This window comes from Cynocephalus volans, chromosome 9 (assembly GCF_027409185.1).
Source record: "Cynocephalus volans isolate mCynVol1 chromosome 9, mCynVol1.pri, whole genome shotgun sequence".
Taxonomy (NCBI): domain Eukaryota; kingdom Metazoa; phylum Chordata; class Mammalia; order Dermoptera; family Cynocephalidae; genus Cynocephalus; species Cynocephalus volans.
The window spans coordinates 17783734-17801232 of record NC_084468.1 but is presented as its reverse complement, the minus strand read 5'-3'; the positions used below and the strand labels follow the sequence as shown (position 1 = coordinate 17801232).

Below are 17499 nucleotides of genomic sequence, written 5' to 3'. Positions count from 1 at the left end.
ACTCCATCATTAAGTCATTCACTTATCAAATATTTATCAAAGGTCTACTTTGTGCCAGGCACTAGGCAAAGTTTTGGGGAATCAAAGCCAAGTGAAATGCCTGAATTTTGGGGAAAAAATTATAGTTCAGAAGAACAGACATGCATGTATCAGTTAGAGAGTAAATGTGGGGAATGGAAATGCATGTCTTAGAATACGTGTTTTCAGTTTCTGCAAGCCGTCAACACAGAGGAACACCTAAAGGAAATGGAAATATGAGTCTGTTCATAAATAAAGTCATGACTAGATATCTGAAGCATAGACTGAAGTCAATTGAGAATTAATAGCACTGAGGACAGAACCCCACATATGACTGCATTAAAGATTGGGTGTAAAAGAAAGAAGTACCAGCCAAAGGAATGACAAAGAGGCTAAGAGAGTGTACAAGAAGGATCAGTAGCCTCCATCTAAGATGAAAAGAGAACAAATAACGATAACTGGACAGAAGCTATTGAAATTGGCAAGCTGGAAGTTGTCGGTGTCCTAGCCTCAGTTTAGCTGGGGTGAAGACGATTGCTAGATGACAGGGGTTAAAATTTTGTAAATTTGTATTACATAAACTGTTAAATGAAAACATAAAGGCTAAGTTATTACAGCTCTGGAATAACCAGGTCTGGGCATTTGCTACATTGACATGTGACCTTAGGCCCGCAAATGAAATTCTTGAGTCAAAATTACGTGGAAAAAAACCCAATAATTCTTTTATGATACTATTGCATCAGAGAAAATATGAATATAAAATATTTAAGAACATAACATTAATTCTTGGTTGTCTTCACCTATTAAAATAAATGTCTGTTAAAATTTTCCCAATGTTTTAAGTTTTAAAAAGCGTAATGAAAAACATCCCCCCCACCCCCTTCTTTTAAAGATGGTAGTTTTGGCAGATAACCATATATACCAACTTGAATGTTTTCTTTAGCCAATGAGCAAATCTAAATCCCCAAAGCTAAAGTTATTTAAGAGTTGTAACTATGTATTAGTTGATAATAAATCTGAAAATGCAAAAAGGATTTGACCAAATTCTAAATAATGCTTCAAAAATTGATCTAACTAGTGAATTTTTCATTACTCTGGCTTGGGTTAAATTATTTAATCACCTTCATACTTAATTAATTAACTAAGGGCAATATCAATCAATAATTTTAAGACACAAAACAAAAGGCCTCATTCAAGCTCATCAAAAACTCTCCTCAAAAAGGAAGATGCTGATCTTGCTAAGAAAAACAACAGTATTACGATGTTATTACTAAGATATGTGGAATTTTTCCCGGGAATTCCAGAATCTACAGGATTCTTAACATATAACATTAGGGGAAGAGATCGATCATGGGGTGTTAAAATGCTGATCACCTTGGCATTCAGAAAGGACCCAAGGGCTGGCCAGTTAGCTCAGTCAGTGATAACGCCAAAGTCCAGGGTTCGATCCCTGCACCGGCCAGCCGCCAAAAAAGAAAAGTCCTTTATCCCTTCCTCATTATTTAAGCTCATGGCTACCAGACACCTGCCTTTTTGGGCCATCTCCCCTCTTTTGAGTTCTGTTCTCAGGTCCACTTGGCTCACAGTAAGAATTCCCTGACAGCCTCACAGATCGGGCAGTATCATTACAGTTCCATAATTGTTTGGTATGGATATATATTATTCATATACATATTTCACCAACCTTCCATATTATTTTAGGATTATCGATTTAAATGTATCTATGAATAGAACATAAGCTCCATAAGGACAGAGACTTTATTCTGAATTGTTTATTGTAATTTTAACACCTCAGAACTGTGCTGGGAACATAGTAGGAACTCAGATAATATTTGTTGAATGAATGAAGAAATATAACATTCTTTTCCATTAGACTGTTCATTCCCTTAGCACATGTGAGTACTTAAGGAATGGCTGTCAAATGAAAAAGTGAACAATTTAGTTGTCCGTATAGCTAAATCTTCTTGAACAAAGAGCAATAAAGGGAATATTAGAAATTAAGAATATCCCACTTTGCATGCTGACTTTCTCAATGAAAACATGGAAAAGACAAAAAACCTTTTTTATTTTAAACTGCTTGATCACTCTAACTTCATGTGGTATTTAAAAGATGAGGACAGGACATTTGAATTATAAAGATAAGTCATGACTATCTGCTTCCCACTCAAGAATGCTCTAATCTGCGTATTGATTGCATGAGCTCTGATAATCTGTTTCATCCTCCTCATTTATTTCTGTTATACATCATAATTATGAGGGTATAGCATAAAGAAAATACTCTGAAAAATGTAGAATAAAAATTTTATTGAAAGAATTAATTACTCAAAATAATGGCATAGCCTTTTCTAGCAGAAAAATAAAATGTTTAAATTATGTATTTAAATTTAACTATGTAAACATGTTTTTAAATAAAGAATATTCATCTTCTTGCTGTAATTTGAAATTATTGACAAACCTTAATATTGGGAGTTTGTACTTACATGATTTTCATAAATAAAAACACATTAGACTGGCATAACTATCGGGGAAGTTATATTAAAATATGGAAACCTCAAATTATAAAAATACTTAAAGAAACATCATTTTATTGCTTTCAAGCTCATAAAGCACTTATGTTCAATAACATAGTAATCAGCAGATTTCCTTGAGTAAGTTCTTTTAATTAATAGATAAAAATACCTTACCTTCTACCAATGTATTTCTTATGAGTAAATATTTCTAGTAAAGTATTTGAGAAAAGTTCAACATTTTAATTTTCTAAGAATGTTTCAATAGTAGAATGGCAATTTATGAGTATTTACATTGATAATTTGTATTAAAAGTCTTTTTATTGAAAATTATAAAGTAAACTTTAGCAGCAGGCTCTGGAATCAGAGAGCCAAGGTTCAAATTCTTACTCCTTCACTCATCAGCTGAGTGATTTTGAATAAATTACTTAATCTCTCTAAATTGCAATATTTTCATCTCTCAAATGGGCAAACGATAATACTTACTGTAGGAACGGTGTAAAGATTAAAAGAGATAAAAACCTATGTTAAGTGCTCAGCATAATGCAAACTGCTCAATAGAAGTTAGCTATTGGTGGTGGTGGTAGTAGTAATAGTACCAGTACTAGTAGTAGCAGTAGCAGCAGCAGCAGTATTGGCAAAGATATAGTCTGAATTGTCATAAACCTTGAACTAACTGTTTTACTTAATAAGACAATGAAAATTCACAATACTTTGACAAATGCTGGTAAAGGGCATTTGAGTTTCAGTGCTTGCTATCATTCCAAAATTATCTTAAGGCATCGAAAAGCTGAGTAAATCCTAACATCTGCTAAATGCAATTGCATTATATTTGTTGAATCTTGAATGTGTACACTGCTTGTCAACTGGTCTACACCCATGCTGTTTGCTATTCAACTTAAGGTATACCATGCAGTATAAACAATCTGTTGACTTGATAACTTAGTGACTATTAAACTAAACTGCCAAAGTTGAGCTGACAGATCTAGGGATGTGCATCATCTATCAACTAACAATTCTCAGCTTAACTGTTTCCTAGTAGCCCTGGAATAAGTCCAGAACTTTCCTACAGTGCAGCTCTACTCCCACAGTTCTGCCCACCTGTACTACTATTCACACACTTGTCTGCTCATCCAGACAGCTGGCTTATGCACTTGCAGCACTAAATCTTTCACAATCCTCCTCTGCCACAATTTCTTCCTCTGAGCCCTTGTAGCAACTACACTATTCAAAATGGTAGCCACTAGCCACATGATATTTAAATTTAAATTTAAATGAGATTAAATATAATTAAAAATCCATTTCCTCTACTACATTAGCCACATTTTAAGTGCTCAATAACCACATGTGGCTAGTGGCTACCATATTGGATAGTGCAGATATAGAACATTTCTATCACTGCAGAGAGTCGTATTGGATAGTGCTGATAAGAACCAATTTTCCCTCAGGCATATTCATGCTACACTAAGTACATGAGATGCTATAGTCATTAAGTAACAAAAGGTCAAATTATTTAGGTAAATTTTGAGTTATACAAACATTTATGTATGTATGCATGTGCATATTGGACTTCTGAGAATGCTCAATAAATTAAATTGTGATGCTCTTAAAAGTAAAACATAAATATGCAGCTTTTCTCAAATTTGTGTTATACAGTTTTTTTTCCCAAGAAATACCTTCAGAGAATTGTAAGCTTTAAGAAGTACAGTTAGGTGGAGAGGTGGGGCAAAATGGTGGACTACAGATGCCCAACATGGATCTTCCCACAGAAAGCAACCAGAGCAAGGAAAGGATAGCTAAGTACAGAGGAGAGCATTGGTGAGAGAGCATAAGAGTTCAGTAGGAGCCTCGTGAGGAAACTGTGGAGCACACAAACCAAACAGGGTGGTGTGGAGGAGAAAAAGGCATGTGGCCTCAGCTGCTGCCATGTCTCCCAAACCAGGATCAGCCAGGAGGAATTTTCTTGTGCAGAAAGAATCTGTTTGGCCATAAGCACTTTGCGGTGGTAACCCTCCTCCTACTTCTGCCCCAGCTCACCCCCAACCTCCATCCTGGTTGCCTGTGCTATTATCTAGTTCCACAGGTGTGGCCTTTCTCCCTGCACAGGAGTTCATGGTGCATGGCACACCCCACTGTGCAGCCCACGCCACTCACACATCCCAGTCCAGAAATCAGTGTGGTGCTAGACACATGCAGCTCCAGACTTCCAGCCACCTGTATGGCCCTGGCTGCCCATGTGACCTCAACCACGTGGCCACCACTGGAGCCCCACTTGCCTGCATGGGCACAGCTGTCCAGCCACCTGCACGGCCCCACCTACCTGTATGGGCCCAGCCATCTAGCTCCTTTGCAGTCCCAACCACCCAGCTGCCCATATGACACCACCCACCCAGCCACCCATGTGGCCCCACCCCTCTGCACTGGCCCCGTTGTTTCACCACCTGTGTGGCCTCATCCACTTGTGTGGGCCTAGCCACCACCACAGTTAACCATGTGGTCCCCAGACATACAGCTGACTATGAAATTCTAGCTGCCACAGCCACCCACATGGCCCACCTGCACATGTGGGCCCAGCCAGCCAGCCACTTTCATGGCCCCAGATGCTCTAGCTGCCCACATGGCCCCCACCCACCAGTACAGGTCCTTACACACACACAGCCCCAGGCAAAGATGCAGCTGCCAGTGTCCCCCATAAATACTGAGCTTTCCCAGAACCAAAACTAAAACATTCCACCCAACAGGAAACATAGAACAAATCAACAGGAGGGAGTCTCTTTCCTCAAAAGCCACCACAGAGTAATAGAAGAAGCAACCGCAAGGTCACTAGTCATCATTGTAGAGATACTAGAAATACAAAAAGACAAGAAAATACGGCATCATCAAAGGAACACTATAATTCTCAAATACCAGACCCCATACAACAGGAAACACTTGATATGTCTGAAAGAGAATTCTGAGTAACAATCTTAAAGAAATTCAATGAGATACAAGACAACTCAGACAACACAACAAAATGAGAAAATCAATCCAGGGTATGAAGAAGGAAATTTACAAAAAGATAAATACATAAGAAAGAATGTAACAGAACTGCTGGAACTGAAAGATTCATTCAATTAAATAAACACTACACTTGCAAGCAAAAGAAGTAGGCTAGAGCAAGCAGAAGAAAGAATTTCTGATCCTGAAGACAGTCTTTTTGGATAACACAAGCAGACAAATATATAAAAAAAGAATTAATAAAATGAAGAAAATCTAAGAGAGCTAGCAGACCCCCTTAAGCCTACAAACAACCAAAAAACAACCAAATCATGGAAGGGGAGGAGAAAGGAAAAGCCATTAAAAACATATTCAATGAAATAATAGCAGAAAACTTCACAGGTATTGCCAGAGATGTGGACTTCCAGATCCAAGAGGCTCAAAGATTCCCAAACAGATTTGATCTAAAAGGTCCTCTCTGAGACACAATGTAGTCAAACTGTCAAAAGTCAAAGACAAAGAGAGAATCCTAAAAATAGCAAGGGAATCCCTGTCAGACTAACAGCAGACTTCTTAGCAGAAACCCTACAGGAGAGAAGAGAATGGGATCATATAGTCAAAGTACTAAACGAACACAACTGCCAGCCAAGAAAACTATACTCAGCAAGGCTATCTTTCAGAAATGAAGGAGAAATAGTATATTTCCAAGATTTAAAAAAAAAAATGCTGTGTGAGTTTATCACCACATAACCAGCTCTACAAGAAATTCTCAAGGGACTCTTGCACCTTGAACCAAAAAAACCCAAAAACTTGGAGCCAAAAAATCACACCATGAATACATGAGAAAGAACAAACACCACTGGTAGAACCAATATGCAAACAAGAAAGAGAAAGAAACTGTGTCTTACCACCTCTGAAAACCAACAAACACCAAAGACAAACAAAGAGAAAGAAAAGGTCAAAAGATATTTAAATCAACCATAAGAAGAGCAATTAATTGTCAGGAGTAAGATAATACCTTTCAATAATTACCCTAAATGTAAATGGATTAAATTCCCCACTAAAAAGACACAGACTCACGGATTGGATTGAAAAACTAGACCCAACTATATGCTGTCTACAACAGATTCACCTCACTTGTAAAGACATACATAGACTAAAAGTGAAGGGATGGAAAAAAATATACCATTCAAATAAAAAACAAAAACAAGCAGGAAAAGCTATTCTTATATCAGATGTAATAGATTTTAAACCAAAAACCATAAAAAGAGACAAAGAAGATGCCTTTATGTCATGATAAAGGGATCTATCCAATAATAAGACATAACAATCGTACACATACACCCACACCCACACCCACACACACACACAAGAAAAAAAAAAAAAAAAACCACTAGAGCACCCAGATATATAAAGCAAAAACTGTTAGTCCTAAGGAAAGAGATCCCCAATATGATTATATCTGGGTATCTGAACACACCTCTCTCAACATTGGACAGATCATCTAGGCAATAAATCAACGAGAAGCACAAGATTTTTTTTTCTTTTTTTTGTCCTTTTTTGTGACCGCGCTCAGTCAGTGAGTGAACCGGACATCCCTATATAGGATCCGAACCCGCGGCAGGAGTGCTGCTGCGCTCCCAGCGCTGCACTCTCCTGAGTGAGTCACGGCGTCGGCCTGAAGCAAAAGATTTAAATGACACTTTAGACTAATTGGACTTGGCAGATATTTACAGAACTTTTCATCCAACTACTACAGAATATCCATTCTTCTGATCAGCACATGGAACATTACCTAGGACAGACCACAAGTTAGATCATAAATCAAGTCTCAACAAATTCAAAGAAACTGAAATCACTTCAAGTAGATTAAAACTAGAAATCAATAACAAGGGAAACTCTGGAAACTATACAAAAATATGGAAATTAAGCAATATGCTCCTGAACAACATGTGGGTCCAAGAAGAAATTATACAGGAAATCAAAAGATTTCTTAAAACTAATGATAATAAAGACATCACACCAAAACCTGTGGGATACCACAAAAGCAGTCCTAAGAGGGAAGTTTATTGCAGTAAATGCTTACATTAAAAGATTTCAAATAAACAACCTAATGCTACACCTCAAAGAACTAGAAAAACAAGAACAATACAATCCCCAAATTAGTAGATAGAAGGAAATAATTAAGATTAGAACAGAACAAAATGAAATAGAGACACCACAATAAAACAAAATGTCAATGAAACAAAAAGTTGCTTTTTTTGAGATGATACACAAAATAGACAAACCATTAGCTAGGCTAACTAAGAAAAGAAGAGAGAAGGCCTAAATAACAAAAAAACAGAAATAATATAGGAGACATTATAACTGATACTACGGAAATAAAAAGAATGATTAGAGACCATTATAAACAACTGTATGCTGACAAATTTGAAAACCTGGAGGAAATGGATAAATCTCTGGACACATACAAACTATCAAGACTGAACCAAAACAAAATCGGAAACTTGATCAGATTAATAACTAGCAATGATATTGAAGGAATAATCAGTAGATTTCAAACAAAGAAAAGCCTAGGAATAAATGGCATTACTGCTAAATTCTACCAAACCTTTAAAGAGGAATACTAATTCTCTTCAAACTATTCTAAAAAATTGAAACAGAGGCCTTTCTATCAAACTCATTCTATGTGGGTACCATCACCCTGATACCCAAACCAGACAAACATACAACAAAAAAAGAAAACTACAGGCCAATATCTCTTATGAACATAGACACAAAAATCCTCAACAAAATATTAGCAAACAGAATATAGCAACACGTCAAATAAAATTATACACCATGATCAAGTGGGATTAATCCCAGGGATGCAAGGATGCTTCAATATATGCACGTGAGTAAATGTGATACACAACATCAACAAAATCAAGGACAGAAAACATACTATTATCTTATGAGATGCAGAAAAAGCATTTGACAAAATTCAACGTCCCTTCATGATAAAGACACTCAGAAAATTAGGCAGAGAAGGAAATTATCTCAACACAATAAAAGCCATACACAACAAACCCATTGATATATCACCCTAAATGGGAAACCTGAAAGACTTTCCCTGAAGAAAAGGAACAAGACAAGGATGCCCACTCTAGCCACTCCTATTTAACGTAGTATTGGAAGTACTAGCCAGAATAATAAGGCAAGAGAAAGAAACAAAGGGCATCCATATTTGAAAAGATGAAGTCAAATTGTCCCTGTTTGCAAATGACATGATCCTACATATAGAAATATCTAAAGACTCGAGCAAAAAACTTCAGAGTTGATAAATGATTTCAGTAAAGTTGCAGGATACAAAGTCAGCATGCATAATTCAGTGGTGTTTTTATACTCCAGCAATGAACTAGCAGAAAAAGAAATCAAGAAAGCAATCCCATTTGTAATAGTCACCAAAAGTAAAATACCTAGCATTAAATTTAACCAAGAATGTGAAAGATCTCTACAATGAGAACTGCAAATCACTGCTGAAAGAAAGTAAAGAGGACACAGAAAGATGGAAAGACATTTCATGCTCTTTGTGTGAAGAATCAACATTGTGAAAATGTTCATACTACCCACAGCAATTTATAAATTTAATACAATTCCCATCAAAATACCAATGATATTCTTCACAGAAATGGAAAAAAAATCCTAAAATTCATGTGGAACAACAAAATATCCCAAATAGCCAAAGCAATCCTGAGCAATAAACAAATAAATAAATAAATAAAGCCAGAGGCATTATACTACCTGACCTCAAATTATACTACAAAGCTATAGTAACAAAAACAGCATGGTACTTGTATAATAAAAGACACACACATCAATGGAACAGAATAGAGAACCCAGAAATCAATCCACAAACTTACAGCCAACTGATATTTCACAAAGTCATCAAGAACATACATTGTGGAAGAGACTACCTCTTCAATAAATGGTGCTGGGACAAGTGGACATCAATATGTAGAAGAATGAAACTAGACTCCTACCTCTTGCCATATACCAACATCAACCCAAAATGGATTAAAAACCTTAGTATGATACCTGAAACAATAAAACTTTTAAAAGAAAACATAGGGAAAACACTTCAGGAACTAGGACTGGGTAAAGACATTATGAATATGACCACAACAGTACAGGCAAAAAAGAAAAAATAAACAAATAATAGCATATCAAACTAAAAACCTCCTGCACAGCAAAATAAAGTGAAAAGACACCCTACACAATGGGAGAAATTATCTGCAAACCATGCTTCTGACAAGGATTTATATCCAGAATACACAAGGAAATTAAACAACTTAACAGTAAAAATCCAAGTAACCCAATTAAAAAATGTGCAAAGGAATAAACAGCCATTTCAAAAAAGAAAGTATACAAATGGCTAACACACACATGAAAAAATACTCAACATCACTATGTATCAGGGAAATGCAAATCAAAACCACAATGAGATAACATCTCAGTCCAGTTAGACTGGCTATTATCAAAAAGACAGAGAATAACAAATGCTGGAGAAGATGTGGAGAAAGGGGAATCCTCCTATGCTGTTGGTGGGACTGTAAGTTAGTGCAGCCATTATAGAAAATGGTATGGAATTTCTTCAAACAACTACACATAGAACTTCCACATGATCCAGCAATTCCACTGCTGGGTATGTACCCAAAGAAATGGAAATCATGTTGAAGGGATACCTGCACTCCCACGTTTATCACAGCTCTGTTTACAACAGCTAAGTTTTGGAACCAACATAAATGTCTATCGATGGATGACTGGATAAGTTTTGTGTCACGGATACATAATGGAATACTATGCCATAAAAAAGAATGAAATTCTGCCATTCATAGTAGCATGGATGAACTTAGAGAAAATTATGTTAAGTGAAATAAACCAGGCACAGAAAGACACAACAATCACAATAATACACTGAACTTTCAAAAGGAGAGAACAGAACTGAAGTGACTAGAGGTGGGAAGAGGGGGAGGTTAGTGAGAAATTGGTAAAGGGCCACAAAAAATGATTATATTGTGTAATGCTGAATATACTAATTATCCTGATTTCAGCATCACATATTGCACACAGGTATTGATATTCAACATGGTACCCTATAAATACATATAATCAATTTTGTTTCAATAGAAAAAAAATGAACAAAACACCAGCATTCTTCAAAATGGATCCCTGGATACAGAGGGGTGTAAGAGAATCAGTTTGCAGCTTCTCAACTTCCCATTTAATCTTCCTGACACCATGCCTAAGAACAAGTTTTATGCCAGTTTACCTTCTTTATGTTCCCTTTGACAGTCATCTCTCCCCCATTTTATGAGAATGGTATACCTCTCAGTCTATCAGAAACTTACCAATGGGCATGCCCCAAGGAAACATCTCAGATAACAAAAGAATGATTTAAAATATCAGTTATTTGCAAAAGTTCTTGTAACCAATGCACATAATCCCAGAGAGGCATTGCAATAAAATCTTATTTTCAGTAAAATATTAAAATATAGGTAAACAATTACACTATTTCAATCAATGATGCACTAGAATTAATGGCAATAATTCAATTCAGAGAAAAATATTAAATTGTACAGAATTTTGGTGGCAAGACATTTTTAAAAATACCAATTATATACATTTTTTGTAGCAAAGAATAATAGAATTCTTTGAGGTACTGGAAATAAGAATTTAAGGAGAAAAAATAGAAGCTCAAGAAGAGAGAACAATGTAATGCATCAAGGAGAATCTTGCTTTTGTCTCTTTTAAAATTAGCTGCTGTATTTAGATTCCACCAAATATATTTAAAACAATAATAGACGAGTTTTGTTTTAAAATGTTAATATTTTCAGTGTGCTGCAAATTCCATCTTTTGCAAACATTTACAGCTATGAAACAAAACATTAGATACCAACCTAAAAATGTTTGGGATGTATACAGTTTTTGAAAATTCCTTTTTTATTAATAAATCACAGTGTCTCACATCATCTTTTTTTTGGTGTTTTCAAATGCTATAACAATGCAATTAGCAGCTCACCTATATTGAATGTTACCGTGTGTGCAGCAGCGTGTTTTACATATATTGTCATATAATCTTAATACAACCCTTTCAGATTGGTACTATCAGCATCTTTAGTTACAAATAAGAAAACTGAGGCACAGACTGGTTAAGTGATTAAACTAAGATTATCTTACTACTAAAAAGTAAAGGTGGGATTTAGCCCCAACCAGAGTGGGATTCAGAGCTCATACTGTAACCTACTGCACAGTATTACTGCCCTAAATATGTATTTTCCTACATAGATTTTCAAATATTAAAATATTTTTTTCTGCTGGAAGGCAGTGTTGGAAGATAAGACCATACCATAAACCTCTATGCTCCACAATACCTAAGATTTAATTTTACACATAAAACATTTTTCATCAACTTTTTCTGATTATACATTTAGAATTTTCAAGAATTTCTGTCTTCCATTATAATAATTATGAGTGGCCCTCTTGAAACATCTACAATTTAAGAAAGGTAACCTTTTACCCATTTTTGTGTAAGAAACCTACATCCATATATTTGACTACCAAAAGTGAAAAGATATACAAAACAAGTTTAATACTAGTGGTTAGATTTAGGTATTGTGATTGATGATTAATTTTATTTCTTCTTGCAGAAATAAGATGTTTCCTATTGTTTATATTTCCTTATATAGATTTTCTATATTGGGCATGTATTACTCTTGTAACAAGAGAAGAGAATAATATTTGTTGTTGAGATGCTATGTTGAATTCACAAATACATAAGACAAAGGGAAAAGAAAGGGAAAAAAAAACACGCAAGAAACAGGAACACCAACACAGGAAGTCTGCAGCACGGGAGGCAAGTCAGAAGGTCTGGGCTATACACTTGGGAGGACCCTTTTCTCCTTACCTGGTATCAGGAAGCCACAGGGCCCTGGCAGCCCTAGGAACAGGGCACATGTTCGGATAAAGCAAAAGCAAAACATTTTAATTGTTAGAAGCTATGAAAGGAATTTCCAGAGACCATGTACTCTGCATTTCTTCGTACATTTTCAAGAACACTTAGTCATTTCCAGTGGACTTTTTCTGATATTTATTTGAAAAGCCTAGTCCTTTGCACGGCACCTCAGGTAACTGCTCTGTCTTGTCCAAGCACAAGTGGACCAAGTAATTAAGTACTTACTGGGATTTTCAACTACACCTTTGAAATTTAGTGGCAAAATGACTGTCTTTCTCTTCTTTAATTAATATAGTGATTTTTTTAAAAAAAGAAGTACAAATAATTAAATACCATACCTTGACATGTAAATTTTTTGGAAGGAGTTGTGAGTAACAGTTTATCTGCCATTTCTCCAGGACCAGCACAACGAGCAATTCCAGGTTCCTTATATTCTGACTTTACCCAGTCGGATAACCATTGCATGTTACAATCACAGTAAAGAGGGTTGGCTCCAATTGCTCTGGAAAAACACCACCACAAAATCACACACACACACACACACACACACACACACACACACACACACACACACACACACAAATATGGAAGTACTGTTATTTCCTAAGGGAACAGAATTCACAGTGATGCTCAGTAGAAAATCACTATAGGTTTATTGAGGATAACAATTGAGAAGAAAATAGAGACATTGGGGATTCCCCATTTTCCTGACCTAATGTGCAGCTGGGATTCAGTGAGTTGTCACTAGTGTTAACAGTTATCTGTGCATCACGAGGTCTCCTTATATTTGCGGAAACAGGTTTATATTGGGTGTCAGCACACTTAAGTGCAGATTAACACTTCCTTCATTCACCAATTATTTACTGAGAACTCAATCACTATGCAAGGTTCTAAGGACCCAAATATATTCTTAACTCATAATATTTTTAATGCATTATTCTTAACTTCAAAGAACTCCTGTCAGGAGGAGATTGGCATATACTCACAGATGCAAATAACTTTCATTGCTTAGGAGAAGTATTTACAAGACGACTGTGAAAAAATAGAATAACTTTTCTTGGGGGACTGGTGGTTAAGAGAGTCTAAGGATAGTTAAGTAGATGAACAAGGTTGGGAAGGATGTTTCAGGTAAAAGATCAGTAAGTACAAAGGCACAGAGATAAGAAAGGGCACAAAATACTGAAGATGCATAATGCTAGTCTTTCACTTTAGAACTTTGGTTCCTACTCACATAAGCTGTAGTACTGATAGGACAGTAATCAAGATAATAGTTAACATTTATTGCACCATTACTATAAGCAGCAGCTGGGCTAAGCCATCTACATGAATTCCCTCATTTTACTCTTAAACAGTAACTCTGAGGTCAACATTATTACAGATTAAGAAACTGAGAGCAGAGAAGTTAACCAGTGGGTTCATAAACTTGCCAAGCTTGGGCATAAGTAGTAGTGCATAAAGTAGCACTTAAAGTTGATTAACTCTGATTTATAATTAGCTTCTGATTAGTAATACTTCTGTATCTACAGTCTTAGCATAATTAATCTTATTCTTTTTTAGGAAATCATCAAAATGGATGGTTTACTTGTAAAATTATAACACTTTCTATTGTAGCAGTTTTAATGCCCAACTTTATCCAAGAATTGAAATGTAGTGAATGTTATGCTCACATGTATGTCAGATTCAAACTCTTCCAAGTTAAACATGGGCAAAATAATGTTTTTGAGTCATCTGATCTCACCACTACTGACATTTGCTAAGTTTATACTATGACAGGAGAGGAAGTAAAAAAAAGTGAATGAAGCAAAGCTCCTTATGATCTAGGGAGTAAAAGACAAATGCATAAATAAAATACAAGGCAGAACAGGTAACAAGACAAGATTCAAATTGCTCTCATTGTTGGGGGAGGGGGACTGCTCACATAAAGGAAAGTTCTGCTCAGCTAAAGCAGCATCCTTCCTGTGCAGCCTTTTCTGTGCAGCCTTTTCATGGGACCCTGACACTAGCAGAATGGCCACCTCTTCCTTCATGCTGCATTCTCTGCCAGACAGCACTGCAGTTCTGCACCTGAACTAGGGCTTCATTCATATTGTATCTCATGCAAATGGCAGCCATGGAGTTCGTTAAATGTGGCCTTAATGTCAACTTAGAAGTAGGTGCTGGGGCTCAAAGATGAAAAATTAGAGGTCGTGTCTCCTGGGATCTAGCAGTTTAGTTGAAGGAATGTTAATGGGAGGCACATAACAGTCTGAAAGATGGATGTACAGAAACCCACATTAATAACCCAGTTCCCATATAGCAAATTCAGATGTGACATGATTGACTATTGGATTCTGTTCTCCTATCTCAATCCCTCTTTCTCAATTTCTAAACTTCTTATCTTCTTGGAGTTTGTGGGTTTTGGAGGGGAATGCAAAGCCAGGAGGGAATATGGCAGAAAACCTCTCCTAGGGAACTGGGGCCCAACTGACATTGATATTTGGGCTAAAGCAGATTGCTGCACCAGCTGGCACCAAACTCAGATTCGCTTGAGAAGGTTTTGGATCTTAGAACCTCCTTCTGGGTTTGCCGTGGTCTTCATTACACCTAGCAATCATGGAAAAATGGAGTTCAACCTAAACAAGTTTTTTGGACCCTAATTATCTCATATTTTTTTCATTGTTTCATTGTACTTCCGAGAAATGGAGAGGTATGAAAAGGCAGCTATGAGAGGAGACGTAAAGGAAAAACATTTCACCCAATATGAAGATTTGGTTGTTCCCCACTACCAGACCATGAAATCTTGAACCATGTTGAATTTAGTTTTCATGGTGCCATCACTGATGAAGAGTAATATTTGCTAAATAAATAAATACAGTTTGAGCAAGTCAGGAGAGGCTTCATGGAGGAGGTGATACTTGGGAGGTGACCTGGAGGGTTGGGACAGACTGAACTGAAGGAGAGCTGATATTCCAGAATCAGAGAACAATAAGAAAAAAAGGCAAAGGCTAGTAAGGGTGGGGAGCCGTGTCTATAGAAGAGACACTTTTAGCTAATCAAACAGAACTCAATTAATGGACAATGAGAGTCAGAAGGGTAAATTAAAGCTATCTGGTAGAGGGCATCATATCAAGAATGAAAATCTTTACGTGTTCTTTAAAGATGAATCCGATCACATCTTATGATGTTTCAATAAAAGAAGTGGCAGAGGACTGTTTCAAACTCTCTTATTAGGGAGAGTTTGACCCTAAACCCACATTCATGAACTGGGTACTCACAGGTGTGATAATGCTGAAAGATCATTGAAAGCACCTTCAGGGACAACGGAAATGTCATTTCCATGTAGAGAACTAAAAAAAAAGAAAAAGCAAAATTAAATTCCCTATTATTTCAGAGAATTCGGAAAAATCCCCATGCCTGCGCAAAACTTTAGTTTATAATAAGCTTTTTAACTCAGGGCAGAAAAGAAGGTCTATGCAGTAAATAGTCTTGATACACTGGAAATATATTTGGCAAAGCAAAAAGTTCCTATCTCACGTCATACGCATAAAATAAATTCCAGATTGAAGAGTTTAATATAAAAATAATACTAAAAATGTAGTAAAAATACAGAAGAGCTCCTTTTTATAAAAATGAGATAGGGAAAGCTTTCAAAAGCACAATACAAAACCCAGAAACAAAAAAGAGAAAGAGTGAAAAAAATTTGACAACATAAAATGTAACCATCTGATAAAATATTCCATACAAGAAACAGAATGGGAAATATTTGTAATATATAAAGTGTAAAGATTAGTTCCTTTACATAAGACCTGGAAACAGAAGGTAAAGTTGTAGGTGCATAAAGATATTTAATCTAATAGAAAATGGGAAATGATCTGATCAGGCTCATTAGAATAAGAAGCACAAGTGCTCAATTAATAATATATACTAAAATGCTTTAGTAATTGGAAATGCAAATTAAAACTGGAACGGAAAATAATTTTTAATAAGTAATACGAACAAAAATAAAAGGATTAATAATATTCAGTGTTTTCAGGAATGCTTTGAAAAAGGTAATCTTACTAAACAGTTGGTGAAAAAATAAATTTGTAAATTGACAAAATCTTGTTTGGGAGACAACTTGACAATTACTTTTGGTATCTTTCCAATATACTTGCAAATACCTCACCACTGTAAATCATTACTAAAATGCTAGCACATTTGCATCAAGATTAATGTATAGGTTGCTCACTAGAACACTATATAGAATAATAAAAATTTATAATTAAACCAAATGATAATAAAGATGAGTGTGATTAAATAAGTAATAGTTCCTTCAACCTATGGAATACTCTGCACCAGTTAAACAGTTAAGTAATATTTATATAATGAAAATATTCTAAAGCATATGTTAAATAAAAATAGATAGTGGTAGAACAACAAAACATCCTATTATAAAAAAAAGAAAAGAGTGAAAAATCCAGGTATTCAGTCACAGGCATGCATATATTAGGATATAAAAACAAAAGCATACAAAAAAATACAGAAGAGCACATCAAACTCTTCTAACTGTTAATACTGGGGTTGGGGAGTGGGATTGAGGATCATGTTTTATTTCACATAGTTTTAAGTACATTTTGTAGTTAAAAATTATTCATGTATTAAGTAATTTCTAAAGAAATTAAATTTTCTTATCTTTCAAAATTAATTGGAGCTACATAATGAATACATCTTAATGTGATCTATAATCAATTAAATGACTACAACAGCAAGCAATGCAAAAGAGAGGTATGTTATCTAAATCAAAGCCTACAGTAAGAAATGATTTTCCTATTTCCAAATTTATACTAAATCCTAATGCATATATACTAAAATAGCCAAGAATCCACAAAGCAGTTAAATCATTAAAAACACAACCCAAATTCAGATCCCTGAGAAAAGAGGTATTTTACTTAACATAAGATGCTTACAGTAATCGAAGAGACTTCAATCCATCAAAGGTTCGAGGAGGAATACATCTCAGACGGTTGTAACTAAGAATTCTGAAAG

General features: G+C 35.6%; 1 protein-coding gene across 4 annotated transcripts in view; it reads right to left on the bottom strand.

Moving 5' to 3' along the window:
• The window catches only part of SLIT2 (slit guidance ligand 2), a 361007-nt gene that overhangs the window by 47852 nt on the left and 295656 nt on the right, over positions 1–17499 (bottom strand). For all 4 annotated transcript variants that reach the window (XM_063107731.1, XM_063107732.1, XM_063107729.1 and 1 more), the window contains 3 exons: positions 17421–17492; positions 15750–15821; positions 12834–12997 (listed from right to left, as the gene is read on the bottom strand). In XM_063107731.1, coding sequence (XP_062963801.1) covers positions 12834–12997; positions 15750–15821; positions 17421–17492 — 308 coding nt within the window. The remainder of the gene's footprint in view (positions 1–12833; positions 12998–15749; positions 15822–17420; positions 17493–17499) is intronic.